The sequence below is a fragment of the Capricornis sumatraensis genome, chromosome 2 (genome assembly GCF_032405125.1).
Source record: "Capricornis sumatraensis isolate serow.1 chromosome 2, serow.2, whole genome shotgun sequence".
NCBI lineage: Eukaryota > Metazoa > Chordata > Mammalia > Artiodactyla > Bovidae > Capricornis > Capricornis sumatraensis.
The window spans coordinates 155,473,957-155,490,215 of record NC_091070.1 but is presented as its reverse complement, the minus strand read 5'-3'; the positions used below and the strand labels follow the sequence as shown (position 1 = coordinate 155,490,215).

The 16,259-nt window shown below is 35.2% G+C and overlaps 1 protein-coding gene across 3 annotated transcripts in view; it reads left to right on the top strand.

Annotated features, from left to right (window-relative positions):
* PKN2 (protein kinase N2) overlaps positions 1 to 16,259 on the top strand; it is a 93,026-nt gene that overhangs the window by 66,973 nt on the left and 9,794 nt on the right. For all 3 annotated transcript variants that reach the window (XM_068965054.1, XM_068965055.1, XM_068965053.1), the window contains 3 exons: positions 8,155 to 8,331; positions 14,045 to 14,107; positions 15,356 to 15,432. In XM_068965054.1, coding sequence (XP_068821155.1) covers positions 8,155 to 8,331; positions 14,045 to 14,107; positions 15,356 to 15,432 — 317 coding nt within the window. The remainder of the gene's footprint in view (positions 1 to 8,154; positions 8,332 to 14,044; positions 14,108 to 15,355; positions 15,433 to 16,259) is intronic.

Genomic DNA, 16,259 nt, shown 5'->3' with positions numbered 1-16,259 from the left:
AGATGATGCTGTTAAAGTGCTATACTTAATATGCCATCAAATTTAAAATACTCAACAGTGGCCACAGGACTGGAATAGGTCAGTTTTCATTCCAGTCCCAAAGAAGGACAGTGCCAAAGAATGTTCATATTAGTACACAATTGCACTCATGTCACATGCTAGCAAAGTAATGCACAGAATTCTCCAAGCTAGGCTTCAACAGTATTGAAACCGAGAACTGGCAGATCATCAAGCTGGATTTAGGAATGGCAGAGGAACAGAGATCAAATTACCAACATCCTTCGGATCATAGCAAGCTAGGGCTTCCCTCATATAAAGAATCCACCTGCAATGCAGGAGACCCTGGTTTGATTCCTGGGTCAGGAAGAGCCTCTGGAGAAGGGGTAGGCTACCCACTCCAGCGTTCTTTGGCTTCCCTTGTGGCTCAGCTGGCAAAGAATCCGCCTGCAGTGCAGGAGACCTGGGTTCGATCTCTGGGTTGGGAAGATCCCCTGGAGAAGGGAAACGCTACACACTACAGGTTTCTGGCCTGGAGAATTCGATGGTCCATGGGGTCGCAGAGTTGGACATGACTGAGCAACTTTCACTTTACTTTTCATTGGATTATAGAAAAAAGCAAGGGAATTCCAGATAAAAATGTACTCCTGTTTCATTGACTACGCTAAAGCCTTTGACTGTGTGGATCCCAACAAACTGTGGGGAATTCTTCAAGAGATGGGAATACCAGACCACCTACCTGCCTGCTGAGAAACCTGTATGCAGATCAAGAAGCAACAGTTAGATCTGGACATGGAACAACGGACTGGTTCCACATTGGGAAAGGAGTATGTTGAGGCTGTATATTGTCACCCTGCTTATTTAACTTATATGTTGAATGCATCATGTGAAATGCTGGGCTGGATGAAGCACAAGCTGGAGTCAGGATTGCTGAAAGAAATAGTAATAACCTCAGATAAGAGGAACTAAAGAGCCTCTTGGTAAATGTGAAAGAGGAGAGTGAAAAAACTGGCTTAAAACTCAACTTTGAAAAAATGAAGGTCATGGCATCTGGTCCCAAATGGCATTTGTCACGTCATGGCAGATAGATGGGGAAACAGTGGAAACAGAGAGAGACTTTATTTTCTTGGGCTCCTATTACTGCAGATGGTGACTGCAGCCATGAAATTAAAAGACACTTGCCCCTTGGAAGAAAAGCTATGACAAACCTCGACAGTGTATTAAAAAGCAGAGATATCCCTTTGCCAACAAAGGTCTGTGTAGTCAAAGATACGGTTTTTCCAATAGTCATGTACAGATGTGAGAATTGGACCACTCAGAAGGCTGAGTGCCAGAGAATTGATGCTTAACTGTTGTGTTGGAGAAGACTCTTGAGAGTCCCTTGGACTGCAAGGCGATCAAACCAGTCAATCCTAAAGGAAATCAATCCTGAATATTCCTTGGAAGGACTGATGCTGACACTCCAATACTTTCATCACCTGAAGTGAAGAACCAACTCGTTAGGAAAGGCTGTGATGCTGGGAAAGATTGAAGGTAGGAGAAGGGGACAACAGAGAATGAGATGGTTGGATGACATCACCGACTTAATGGACATGAGTTTGAGCAAGCTCTGGGAGATGGTGAAGGACAGGGAAGCCTGGTGTGCTGCTGTTCCATGGGGTCACAAATAGTCTGACGCACCTGAGCGATTGAACAACAAAATTAATCTCAGTTCAGTCCCTCAGGCGTGTCTGTCTCTTTGCAACCCCATGGACTGCAGCATACAAGCCTTTCCCGTCCATCACCTACTCCCGGACCTTATTCAGAATTAATCTAGCCTTAGTGAAAGTTTGATGAGTGATCTTCATTTTACTTCAGTTATAAATTCACTTATTTGGTAACATGGAAGTAAAATAATCTCCAGTAGAAACAGGGAAATGTAAAATTTAGAATGAGAAGTAAAACTCACTCTTAGAGGAATTTGAGGAAAGCAACAAAAAGAAAACAATTATAGGAAGGCAAGAAAAATCTTAATTTAGAAAATAAGAAAATAGAGCAGCATGTTTTTAAAAATAATGTAACTTGAAAATCTGAATAGTAAATAACTAAGCAGAAATCCACTATATCCACTTTTCAGTTCATTCTTTTAATAGATCCATAGAATTCAATGTTATTGCATATGAGTGCAGTTTTTTAATAGATATTCTGGAGTACTTGATGGTTCTTAATATCAGTTTTATTTTCTAAATTTTATTTTTCTAGTATGAATCTTATTATTTTCCTTATAGAAAATTCCAAACCAACTTATTTTTTGTTTTTTAGTTTGTTTTTGTTTTTTGCTACTTTTATTGAGACAGAATTAACCTGCAGTACTGTATAAGTTTAAGGTGTACAGTAACATTTGATTTACGTACATCATGAAATGATTATCACAGTAAGTTAAGTGAGCATCATATATATACAAAATTCAAAAAATAGAAAAATATATATTTTTCCTTGTTATGAGAACTCTTATGAATTATTCTCTTAACTTTCATATATAACATATAGCAATGTTAATTTTATTTATTGTACATTATATCTCTAGTACTTATCTTATAACTGGAAGTTTGAACATTTTTTACTGCCTGTACACAAATTATGCACTAACTTCAAAGTAATGCAATTCATGTACGAAGATCACGTTTTCCACCTACCAATAGTTGAACTTTCTGAGTGCCATCTTCCCTACACCTAAGTAAGAATGTTAAATGTATGTTACAATTATGCCTCCTCATTCAGCTTAGTTTCTGTACCAGTTCAAATTTCCAAGCAACAGAATAGACTTGGAAGTCCATTTTTGCAGTTGCAGAACAAAAACATAGCTAGCCAGACTTTTTATATATATCATATATATGCTTTAATCCTAAGATTAGCCTTATTAGTGATGTAATTTTCCACTGACCAAAATAACTATTATACAGTTTTTAACTTTCTAACATATCTAATAATGTACTAAAGGAAGTATGCCAAAAAATGGGAGATAAACCATAAATATATTAGTTATGCAAATAAAAGAAATTAGATATGTTTGAGTTAAAGATAACATACACAGTCACAGCTCATAAAAGGGGAAATATCAAAGTGACAGTGCACTGGTGGATTAAGGTAAGGCCTTGTAAAGAAGATTGGATTGTGCTGGTCTTTGGCAGATGGAAGATATTTGGGAACATGGAAAGGAGAAAGGACAATTTAGCGGAAAATGTTTTGGACAAAATGAATAAAGTTTCAAGGTTTTCATGGACTTTTAAGGAGAACATACAATTTAGATTAAATTGGGGAAAGTTTAAGACTTATGGAGCAGCTTTTTGGTGTGCTGTAATATGCTTAAAATTATTATTCTTGTTTGGGTCTGTAAAAGCTTTCCTCTTTTACCTAAGATATATATCCAATCCTAATCAATACTGTCAGTCCTCATCAAAGAATTCTATGAATGGGATTAAAACCATTTTAAGGAGCACTCTCATCAGTTCTTTAGACCATTTATATGTTGAACACAGGTCTAACCTTTAGTTACCCATCCAGTTGAGAATCAGTAATTCGCCGATGGTGAATTAGTAATTCATGCATGAGTGATACACAGTGAAGAGGCCATGTTTGTCATCTGCTTGACAGCAAAACATCTTGTCAGTTTGTTATTTCATGTGTGTATTTTATCCTCATTAGCCACAATTTAGATAGACCTAGTAAATCACTTGTCTTAGAATCTAATTTGCAGATCTTACCCAATTGTACATTATTACCCAATACATTTAAATGGTGATAAAGTCAAAGCTATTAATTTTTTTTAATCATCTGTGAATTTATTTCTAATAGTGACTTAATTTGTAGTAGCATTTAGAAACCTTGCAAATGTATGTAGACATGAGCTGAACACTCTAGAAGCAATTACAATGGGGTTTTCTGAGTATATATAAAATTATAAACAAACTGTATGAAATAGAGGGTAAGAGCTCATCTAGAATGTGACCATATTAGATGTGCTATAAACACTATTTCATAGGAGCTATATTTACTGTATTTAAAACTGAAGAGGTGTTTTAGTTCATCATTCAGAATACAACTATATTAACAGCAGTGAAAATTCCATGTTCCTTCTACACAACAGTTATACTTTTAAATGTTTTAAAATTCTCTTTAATTTTCTTGAATCATAGCAATATATCTGGATATCCAGACAAATGCTTTAATTTTTAAATTAACCTTTTTAAAATTAATTCTTAAGAGATCCCAAAGAAAGGAGAATGAGTCTACCTCCTTCTAACATTAGAATTTTGGTTTGGTATTTTGAAATCAACAACCACATACACACAACAACACAAAATCTAAACAATTCTTTAATTTTAAAAATAAAAGCATTATTAATGCTTTTAAACAAACTTTAATAGCAGTTTTTTATTCTGGTCTCAAAAGCAAACCAAAAAAATGCCTATTTTGTGTTAGAAACATAAATGTAAAATTAAATTTGTATATTTATTTTGATCAGTCCTTGAAACGTTAATTCAAAATTATATTTGAATAATATTTGACCTGGTTTTCTTCTGCTTTGAGTTTTTTTTTCTTTGTTGTATGTATACATGTGTCTGTTTTTCAAATTCTTTTCCCATTTAGGCTGTTACATAGTATTGAATAGAGTTCCTTGTTGGTTATCCACTTTATTTATTTTTTTTCAATTCTTCAATTAACTATTTGTTTTGTTTTCTTTTGTTTTTTCCTTTTATTTTATTTTTATTTTTACTTTATTTTGCTTTACAATACTGTATTGGTTTTGCCATACATTGACATGAATCAGCCACGGGTGTACTTGAGTTCCCAATCCTGAACCCCCCTCCGACCTCCCACCCCATATCATCTCCCTGGATCATCCCTGTGCACCAGCCCCAAGCATCCTGTATCCTGTATCAAACATAGACTGACGATTCATTCCTTACATGATAGTATGCATGTTTCAATGCCATTCTCCCAAATCATCCCACCCTCGCCCTCTCCAACAGTCCAAAAGTCCGTTCTATACATCTGTGTTTCTTTGGCTGTCTCGCATACAGGGTTATCATTACCATCTTTCTAAATTCCATATGTATGTGTTAGTATACTGTATTGGTGTTTTTCTTTCTGGCTTACTTCACTCTGTATAATCGGCTCCAGTTTCATCCACCTCATTAGAACTGATTCAAATGTATTCTTTTTAATGGCTAATTAATACTCCATTGTGTATATGTACCACAGTTTTCTTATCCATTCATCTGCTGATGGATATCTAGGTTGTTTCCATGTCCTGGCTATTATAAACAGTGCTGCGATGAACATTGGGGTACATGTGTCTCTTTCAAAAAATCCCAGCAGTGGGATTGCTGGGTCATAAGGCAGTTCTATTTCCAGGTTTTTAAGGAATCTCCACACTGCTCTCCATAGTGGCTGTACTAGTTTGCATTCCCACCAACAGTGTAAGAGGGTTCCCTTTTTTCCACACCCTCTACAGCACTTATTGCTTGTAGACTTTGGATCGCAGCCATTCTGACTGGGGTGAAATGGTACCTCATTGCGGTTTTGATTTGCATTTCTCTGATAATGAGTGATGTTGAGCATCTTTTCATGTGTTTGTTAGCCATCTGTATGTCTTCTTTGGAGAAATGTCTATTTAATTCTTTGGCCCATTTTTTGATTGGGTCGTTTATTTTTCTGGAATTGAGCTGCAGGAGTTGCTTGTATATTTTTGAGATTAGTTGTTTGTCAGTTGCTTAGTTTGCTATTATTTTTTCCCATTCCGAAGGCTGTCTTTTCACCTTGCTTATAGTTTCCTTTGTTGTACAGAAGCTTTTAATTTTAATTAGATCCCATTTGTTTATTTTTGCTTTTATTTCCAGTATTCTGGGAGGTGGATCATAGAGGATCCTGCTGTGATTTATGTCGGAGAGTGTTTTGCCTATGTTCTCCTTTAGGTTATAGTTTCTGGTCTTACGTTTAGATCTTTAATCCATTTTGAGTTTATTTTTGTGTGCGGTGTTAGAAAGTGATCTAGTTTCATTCTTTTACAAGTGGTTGACCAGTTTTCCCAGCACCACTTGTTAAAGAGATTGTCTTTAATCCATTGTATATTCTTGCCTCCTTTGTCAAAGATAAGGGGTCCATAGGTGTGTGGATTTATCTCTGGGCTTTCTATTTTGTTCCATTGATCTATATTTCTGTCTTTGTGCCAGTACCATACTGTCTTGATGACTGTGGCTTTGTAGTAGAGCCTGAAGTCAGGCAGGTTGATTCCTCCAGTTCCATTCTTCTTTCTCAAGATTGCTTTGGCTATTCGAGGTTTTTTGTATTTCCACACAAATTGTGAAATTATTTGTTCTAGCTCTGTGAAGAATACCGCTGGTAGCTTGATAGGGATTGCATTGAATCTGTAGATTGCTTTGGGTAGTATACTCATTTTCACTATATTGATTCTTCCAGTCCATAAACATGGTATATTTCTCCATCTATTAGTGTCCTCTTTGATTTCTTTCATCAGTGTTTTATAATTCAACGTCCATTTATGATAAAAACTCTCCAGAAAGCAGGAAGAGAAGGAACATACCTCAACATAATAAGAGCTATATATGACAAACCCACAGCAAACATTATCCTCAGTGGTGAAAAATTGAAAGCATTTCCCCTAAAGTCAGGAACAAGACAAGGGTGCCCACTTTCACCGCTACTATTCAACATAGTTCTGGAAGTTTCGGCCACAGCAGTCAGAGCAGAAAAAGAAATGGAATCCAAATTGGAAAAGAAGTAAAACTCTCACTGTTTGCAGATGACATGATCCTCTACATAGAACACCCTAAAGACTCTACCAGAAAATTACTAGAGCTAATCAATGAATATAGTAAATTTGCAGGATATAAAATTAACACACAAAAATCCCTTGCATTCCTATACACTAATAATGAGAAAGTAGACAAAGAAATTAAGGAAACAATTCCATTCACCATTGCAACAAAAAGAATAAAATACTTAGGAATATATCTACCTAAAGAAACTAAAGACCTATATATAGAAAATTATAAAACACTAATGAGAGAAATCAAAGAAGTTATCCACTTTAAATGTAGCAGTGTTGATATGTCTGCTTTGAGTTTTAAGTTTGGCTGATTTACTAAATAGTTTCAGGGGACAGAAGGTTGGTATTTCTTGCCATTTAGGCAAAATTAATGTTTCAGAGTCAGTAAGTTTGACCGCTGTTCTTTTAAACAGCTTATAAGAATTCTTACAGGGAAAACCTGTGATAGCTATATAGATTTTATAGACAAATTGTATCATTCTCCAAGAGCTTCCCTGAAGCATGTTATAGAATTCTCCATGAAATTCCTTTATTTTCCAGGTAGCCTTCTAAATTAAAATATTATGCAATGTATTTTTACCTCTCAGCTTTATATGATAGAATATTTGGATACCATAGCTTATGAATTATAAATATACACTGTCCTTGAAATCACCTTGATCACAGAGTTTATATTTTAATATAATGCTTTAGGTTGCTAAATCTTACTCTGATCAATTCCTGAAAATTTTTCACAATTCACTTCCAATTAAGACTTTTTTATGATTACCATTAGTCTTATGTGCGCTACTCTGGTACTACTGCTGCTGCTAAGTCGCTTCAGTCGTGTCCGACTCTGTGCGACCCCATAGATGGCAGCCCACCAGGCTCCTCCATCCCTGGGATTCTCCAGGCAAGAACACTGGGGTGGGTTGCCATTTCCTTCTCCAGTGCATGAGAGTGAAAAATGAAAGTGAAGTCGCTCAGTTGTGTCCGACTCCTAGCGACCCCATGGGCTGCAGCCCACCGGGCTCCTCCGTCCATGGGATTTTCCAGGCAAGAGTACTGGAGTGGGGTGCCATTGCTTTCTGATACTATCAATAGTGAAATTTATCTCATGGTAATCATATTTGGTTTTCATTAATATATTTCTATTAAAGTTATTTATATATCACATAGCCCAAATTTTCAAAGCATTTATAGCAAAATGACATAGTTTATGGTTTTAAAGTCATAATGATTAAGAGCTTTGCTTATTTTAAGAGTTTAGTAATTTTTAAATAATGTTATTTGCAACTAGAACTTAAAAAAAAATACCAGTGATATTTTAATGTTTTCTCTTACAGCCTGATGTGTGAAAAAAGAATTTTTGAAACTGTGAACAGTGTAAGGCATCCCTTTTTGGTGAACCTTTTTGCATGTTTCCAAACCAAAGAGCATGTTTGCTTTGTAATGGAATATGCTGCCGGTGGGGACCTAATGATGCACATTCACACTGATGTCTTTTCTGAACCAAGAGCTGTGTGAGTATTTTAGACATTTCTCTGAGTTTCTTCATGACTTATTGCTTTCTGGGAAGGAAGAAAACTCTCTGAATTTTAGATTTATTTTTTTCCCTCAAATGGAAAATAGAGGAAGGAGTCTTAGAACTCTTTACTTGCCTTTTTGTCATATATAAATGTATCTATTTTTCTCTGTTGTTCATGTTGAAAATTTCATGTATTACCCTAAGTCACACTTGATAAGTTAGATATACCATTTAGGTTTGTTTTAGTAGAATTTCTTTTTTTTCTAGTATATTTTACCCTAATTAATGCCATCTGGGACCATGGCTTCAAATATTAACTATACTCAAAGTATATTATTAAGTAAAAAAAAAATGTAGAAGAGTTCTTCTCATATATTTGTATGAAATATTTATATTTGCATTTTAAGGGGTAGTTTAAAATAGTATGCCTTAAGTATTAAAATACTTAATGCATATGCTTAAAATATCTCTGAAAAAATATAAAAGAAATTGATATGCATGGCACCTCCAATGAAGGGCATAGAATCCAGATTTATGATAATAAATAACTGAGTGTACTGCTTAAAATTTATATTTCACTGAATACTTACTGGATGTCAGGTACTGTGTTAATTATTTTAATTTATCATCATAATCCTTTTTGTAGTTTTTGAGTGTGATATTATATGGAAGTTTTGCTTATTCAGATGCAAAAGAATAAATAATAACAAACACTTGTGACTAAACATAATGTGTATATATTCTCCCCCTGTTGTTATCTCAGTTTTATAGCTCTTAAGTGTGGAACTAGGGATTTGACCCTAGGAAAATTTACTCTTAATAGCTACACTCTATGTGCAGGTGTTTACCAAATTTATGTCTCCAGCCCTTATATCGTTCCTAAACTTACAACTCTAATAGCATTCAGCAGCCAACTTGACTTTTCCCTTTATGTAGCTGACAAGTATTTCAGGTATCTCAAAATGAACTTCTGGTGTTCCCCATTTCCCCACACTTCACCCACCACTCCCCAGCCTGTTGCTCTTCTAGTCTTTTCTCTTACTAAATGGTAGTACCATGCACCAGTTGTTCAGACCAAAGTACAAGGAGTCATTCTTGATTCTCTTTTTTCCTTACCTGCAACATGTAAATTCTGCCTCCAAAATATAAAAATCATAAACCAGTGATTAGTAAATCTTTGTTGTTGTTGTTTAATCGCTAAGTTGAGACCGACTCTTTTGTGACCAAATGGACTGTAACCTGCCAAGCTCCTCTGTCCATGTGATTTCCCAGGCAAGAATACTGGAGTGGGTTGTTGTTTCCTTCTCCAAGGTATTTTCCTGACCCAGGGATTGAACCTGCATCTCCTGAGTTGGCAGGAGGATTCTTTACCACAGGGAAGCTCAGTAAACCTTTATTGGGTTTATTATAAAATTTTTATCTCTTGTCTGTATTCTGACAACTGACATTAGTGTGACATTTTTACTTTCCTCCCTTTATTTGATTCTTACCATAACCATTAGAGGTATAACAGAACAGATAGTACTGTCATATTTTCAAATTTCAAATAAAGAAATAGGGCATTAGTTCTGGTGGATGGTGAAACTTTCAATAAAGGAGGCAAAAGCCACAATATAATAGATAGCTATTAAAAATTTGTTACCTGCATATTTAAAAATTAAAAGCAGGCCATCTCTACTATGCCTAGCCCTGTACTAACTGCTGTGGAAATTTTGTTTTTGTTTTGTTATGCTTTTTTTTGAGATAAATATAAATTCCTATTCTGCATTAACGTACTTTTTATTCTTTCTGAGAGTACAAATTACATAGTACCAATGAAATAATTAACCCCAGTGAAATACAAGAATAAAATGCTACATTGCAATACTTTATATCTGCAATACCTCCCTCTAATCATTCAGATCTCACCTGCAATGTCATTTCTTTGAAGGTCCTTTCTTGAGTACGTTATCTAAAATATCACTGTATCACTAATATCTAAATCAGGCCATTCTATTCTGTTTTATATTTTATGTTCTCCATACCACTTTATTTATATCTAAAATTGTCTTATTTTTTTTTTACATTTTTATTGTCTGTTTCCCCTCACTAAAGGGGCACAATGATGACTTATGTCTATTCTGTGTACTAGTGGAACACCTCGAGGGGAGGGGTGGCTCACATATGTTAGGCAAACATATTCTTATTGCTTGAGGCAATGGAATCAAAATTAGTCCTAGCCTTGCTGTGTTCTAGAATGTGATTTTAAATAAGTTACTCTATGAGAGCTTCATTTTCTGTTTCTGTGAAATATTTATCTTAAAGGTTTAATTTGAAAATACTCCCTGTACTTAGTTATTTACTAAGTATCATTCAGTTCAGTTCAGTTTAGTTGCTCAGTCGTGTCCAAATCTTTGCGACCCCATGAATCGCAGCACACCAGGCCCCCCTGTCCATCACCAACTCCCGGAGTTCACTCAGACTCAGGTCCATCGAGTCAGTGATGCCATCCAGCCATCTCATCCTCTGTCATCCCCTTCTCCTCCTGCCCCCAATCCCTCCCAGCATCAGAGTCTTTTCCAGTGAGTCAACTCTTTGCATGAGGTGGCTAAAGTACTGGAGTTTCAGCTTTAGCATCATTCCTTCCAAAGAAATCCTAGGGCTGATCTCCTTCAGAATGGACTGGTTGGATCTCCTTGCAGTCCAAGGGACTCTCAAGAGTCTTCTCCAACACCACAGTTCAAAAGCATCAATTCTTCGGTGCTCAGTCTTCTTCACAGTCCAACTCTCACATCCATACATGACCACTGGGAAAACCATAGCCTTGACTAGACGGACCTTAGTCAGCAAAGTAATGTCTCTGCTTTTGAATATGCTATCTAGGTTGGTCATAACTTTTCTTCCAAGGAGTAAGTGTCTTTTAATTTCATGGCTGCAGTCACCATCTGCAGTCATTTTGGAGCCCCAAAAAATAAAGTCTGACACTGTTTTCCCATCTGTTTCCCATGAAGCGATGGGACCAGATGCCATGATCTTCGTTTTCTGAATGTTGAGCTTTAAGCCATCATTTTCACTCTCCTCTTTCACTTTCATCAAGAGGCTTTTTAATTCCTCTTCACTTTCTGCCATAAGGGTGGTGTCATCTGCATATCTGAGGTTATTGATATTTCTCCCGGCAATCTTGATTCCAGCTTCTGCTTCTTCCAGCCCAGCGTTTCTCATGATGTACTCTGCATAGAAGTTAAATAAGCAGGGTGACAATATACAACTTTGACGTACTCCTTTTCCTGTTTGGAACCAGTCTGTTGTTCCATGTCCATTTCTAACTGTTGGGACGATCTTTTTACAAATAAAAGAGAAATCAAGGTATTTTTATAATTTTCACAATTTTGTTTTGCCACCAAAATAAATTTGCTTTTTAAAAAAAAAAAAACACCTTAAACAAGTTTAGAATCAGATTTTTTTTAATGGACTTTACTTCTGATAATTATTTAAGGTCTAATATATAATAAAATATTTATTAATAGTTGAATTTTAAAATTCTCAAAATTATGGCTCCATCTTTATAAAAATAAGTAAACACAAAAGATATCTGTATTATCTATATGTACATACAAATGCATTCTAAAAGTTTGAAGAACAATCACCAAACTAATAAGAGCAGTGGATAGTAGTGGTGTTAGGATGAGATGGAGATGTATGAAAGAAAAATTGTGCTTTGGGGTACGGGAGTTACGTGTTTTTTATCGAAGAAATATCCTTGTATTACTTGTAAAATTAAAATTCTCTTAAGTGTCTCCTTGTAGGCCATTCTACACTGAAGACAGCCCTGCAGTTTTTAATTCATTCATTTGTTATTGACCTACCTCCTCATTCGTTAAGGCTATTGTGTATCAAGCATTTGCTTGTGTATCAAGCATTTGCTCAGCATTTAGGCTGAACTCTGAAAAAGACAAAGATGGTCCAGTCTCTCAAAAGTTGGTATTCTAGCTTGGATGAAGTTTTCCTAAGATCGAAACCTATTTAGCCAATTTCCAGACGTCTTCCCCTGTCCCAAGGCAATTTGAGGTCAATATCCAAACACAAACTCACTTTCCCCACAAAACTTGGGCTACTTCTGTATTTCTTCACCTCTTCATTATAATAAAAAGGAAACCTTGAGAATCATTTTCAGCTTTTCCTTCTCCCTCATCCTTTATATTAATAGCTAATGAGACACCAAGTCCTGTTGTGCTCATTTTAAAGTTTCTCTTAAATCCATCTCTTATTCTCTTTGTGGTCACTACATTAGAGGTTCTAATGGTCTTTCATCGGTACAATCATTTTAGCCTTGCTGCTGCTGCTGCTAAGTCGCTTCAGTCGTGTCCGACTCTGCCACCCCATAGACAGCAGCCCACCAGGCTCCTCTGTCCCTGGGATTCTCCAGGCAAGAACACTGGAGTGGGTTGCCATTTCCTTCTCCAATGCATTAAAGTGAAACGTGAAAGTGAAGTCGCTCAGTCGTGTCCGACTCTTAGCGACCCCATGGACTGTAGCCTACCAGGCTCCTCCATCCATGGGATTTTCCAGGCAAGAGTACTGGAGTGGGGTGCCATTGCCTTCTGTTCCTTATCCCTCTGAATATCTACCTACTTGCACTCCAGCCTTCACACTACTATCAGGAAATTTCTCTCTAACATAAATCTGATCATTCCGCTCTCTTTAAAATGGTTTGATTCAGTATTGCTAAAAGAGGAATTTTCAGTACAGGCATACCTCCGAGATATTGCAAGTTCAATTCCAGACCATTGCAATAAAACAAATATCATAATAAAGTGAGTCATGTGAATTTTCTGGTTTCCCAGTGCATTTAAAAGTTGCATTTACACTATACTGTAGTCTATTAAGTGTATGATGGCATTGTCTTTTAAAAAATGTACATACTTCAATTAAGAAGTACTTTGCTAAAAAATGATAACTATCATCTGAGCTTTTGTGATAGTAATGTCAGAGATCACAGATCACTGTAACAAACATAATGGTGATGAAAAAGTTTGAAATATTGAGAGAATTACTAAAGTGTGACACAGAGACTTGCCATGAGCAAATGCTGTTGGAAAAATGGCACCCATTGTGTTTCCATTCAGGGTTGCCACAAACCTTCAATTTGTTTAAAAAAAAACCAGAGTTATCTGTCAAACAATAAAAGTGAAAATACAGTGAAACAAGGTATGCCTTTGTGCACAATATGACAATCAGGGTCTTTTGCAACTAAATCTCAGGCTGTCTTCCCAGCCTCATCTTCCACTGCTTCTTCCCTCAGCATTTACTTCAGCCACAAACTTGTTACTGGTTGTCAAACATGCTATGCCTTGTACACCGCTATTCCTTTCCCTCTTAGGGAAATGCCCTGTATTTCTCCCACAAAAGTTCTACCTTTTATAACATCCTTTTGCCTTTATAATGCATATTGTAATTGTTTCCAGAGAACCAGATCAGATATCTGCTGTGAGGACTTAAGTGACTCCCACTCAGACGAAGTTAATGGCTTCCATTTTAGAGACTGTCTTTTTTTTTCTTATTTTTAAAACACTTAGCACATATCTTACATGTCTGGCACATAGTAAGGACTAAATAAATATTTGTGAAATGAATTAACTAGAGTTCTGCTTTGAAGCATAAAAGTGTAAACTCTGGGATTCAAAAACAGTGTAATTTATTTAAATTCTTTGATTTAATTCTTGAAACAGATTTTATGCTGCATGTGTAGTTCTTGGGTTGCAGTATTTACATGAACACAAAATTGTTTATAGGTAAGTAAAATTTTGATACCTTCTAATTGCTTATTGATATGAAGTAGAATTAAAGATGATTAAGAATAGTTTGTGTTTAACCATCTTCATAATTTTCTCTTTAATATGGTAAGTGACCACTAAAAAAGTTAAAACCCAATTTTGAAAGACATAGTTAACACAGTAATTATATAATGAACTTCTTTGTTACTGGTGTTCTGACCATTACCTAATTAGAACAGTCAAATTGTAAGCTGGCCTATGATAACACAATTTACCAACAATATTCATCCTGGTGAATATTTATATTCAGTTGATCATCTATAGAAAATTTATGTAGACTACTACTACTGAAAATTTGTTCATGATAAATAGCTTGTGCCATTTTGCTGTGTACTTGAGGACACAGCTGATTAGCTGATGTATGTACTGGCACAAACTCCTTACCAAATTGTAGACCAGTTAGAAATACTTCATAGTCCAGCAGCTCGTCTGTGGGTAACACTTTGAATAGCATTGCTCTAGATCAGAAAAATTGTAGGAAGGCCAGTCAGAATTAAAAGACTATAAAGGTGAGTTTATTCAAACTTCTAACAATGTTTTCAAGGTAATGGTTTCCTCATGACCTTATTTTACTCAAAGAATAAAATATTTTCAAGTTAATTTTTAATCATTTAGTATGATTTAATACCTTCCTCTTTATTTTGAATTATTCTCTTGGAATGTTAAACCTGCTTGCTTATACCTTATTTTATGCTATTCATTTGACAATTCTTTCTTATGGATGGTATGTAGGGAATTCAAACAAGTCCGAGAGTTCCCTGGTGATCTAGTGGTTTGGATTCAGTGCTTTAACTACTGTAGACCAAGTTCAGTCCCTCGTACAGGAACTGAGATCTTTCATGCCACATGGCATGGCCATTAACTTATTTATTTATTAAGCTTGAATAATATGAAAGTATAGGTATCATGAAAGATACATGAACTCTTCCTAAGCTTTAAAATATATGTTTAAATAGATAAAACATTTCTCTTAGATACATTCTTACTTTTCTACATAGTGGGGGAATATTCAGAAATTATATTTTATAAAGTAACAATCTTGCCAAAAAAATATAGTATTTATAGTAAATCTCAAACCATAATATGAAAAAACTCATTTTTTAGTAAAGAGAAAGTATAACTCATATTAAAATGATGTTTCTACTTTATTATCTACCAATTTTATTGATTTTTTTTATTTTGCTTTTTTTTTTTTATCCTGAACAGAGATTTGAAATTGGATAACTTATTGCTAGATACAGAGGGCTTTGTGAAAATTGCTGATTTTGGTCTTTGCAAAGAAGGTAATTGGATATTTTAAAGTGCCTTTTCTAATAAATTACTATTGCTTTGTGCTTTGGAAGTTTTCAAGTTTGTCTATGGAAAGCAAAATGTATTTTTTAATTTATTAAAAATTAAACTTTATGCTTTATTGAGATATTACAGATTGTTCATATAACCTAATCTATAACAATTATTAAGAATTTATTCTGTGAACATAAATAAGATTAGGTTTTCAGAAATCACGGTATGGAAAATAAGAGTCTCTTTGTATGGTTAATAATTTTGTCACTACTCTAAGAAAGCATTGGTTAATCACCAGATTTTTTGCTTTGCTATTATTGTGCAGAGTAAATTTAAATTACATATGCCTAAAAACCTCTCCTGCCTCTTAAATCTTTTAACATTTTAAATAGGAAAAAAATGCATATGCCTCAAGAATCTTTTTTGTATATATATGTGTGTGTGTGTACACAGAAGTAAATAAACATCTAAACTGGAAAAATTTGAATCATATGTAGCATAAGAAAGTGTAAAAAGCATGGGCTTAGGCACCACCCTTGGATCCTGATTCTGCCACTTATTTGCTCTGTGTCTTTGGACAAGTTACTTCTAACCTCATGGAGTCTGTTTTCTCAGCTATAAAATAAATGTAATTCTTCTTGTTTAGGAGCATTATGGCAACTAGAGATAGTGCCACAGTTTGTGGCACCGTGCCTAATATAGTAAATAGGTACATTTAATACATTGTATTGTAGGAAACATTGTCTCCCTCTCTACCCTGGTACTTCTTGTTTCTTATTCAGCTTTCTTTCCACCATAGTGCTGTAGTGCTTGACACATCTTAATT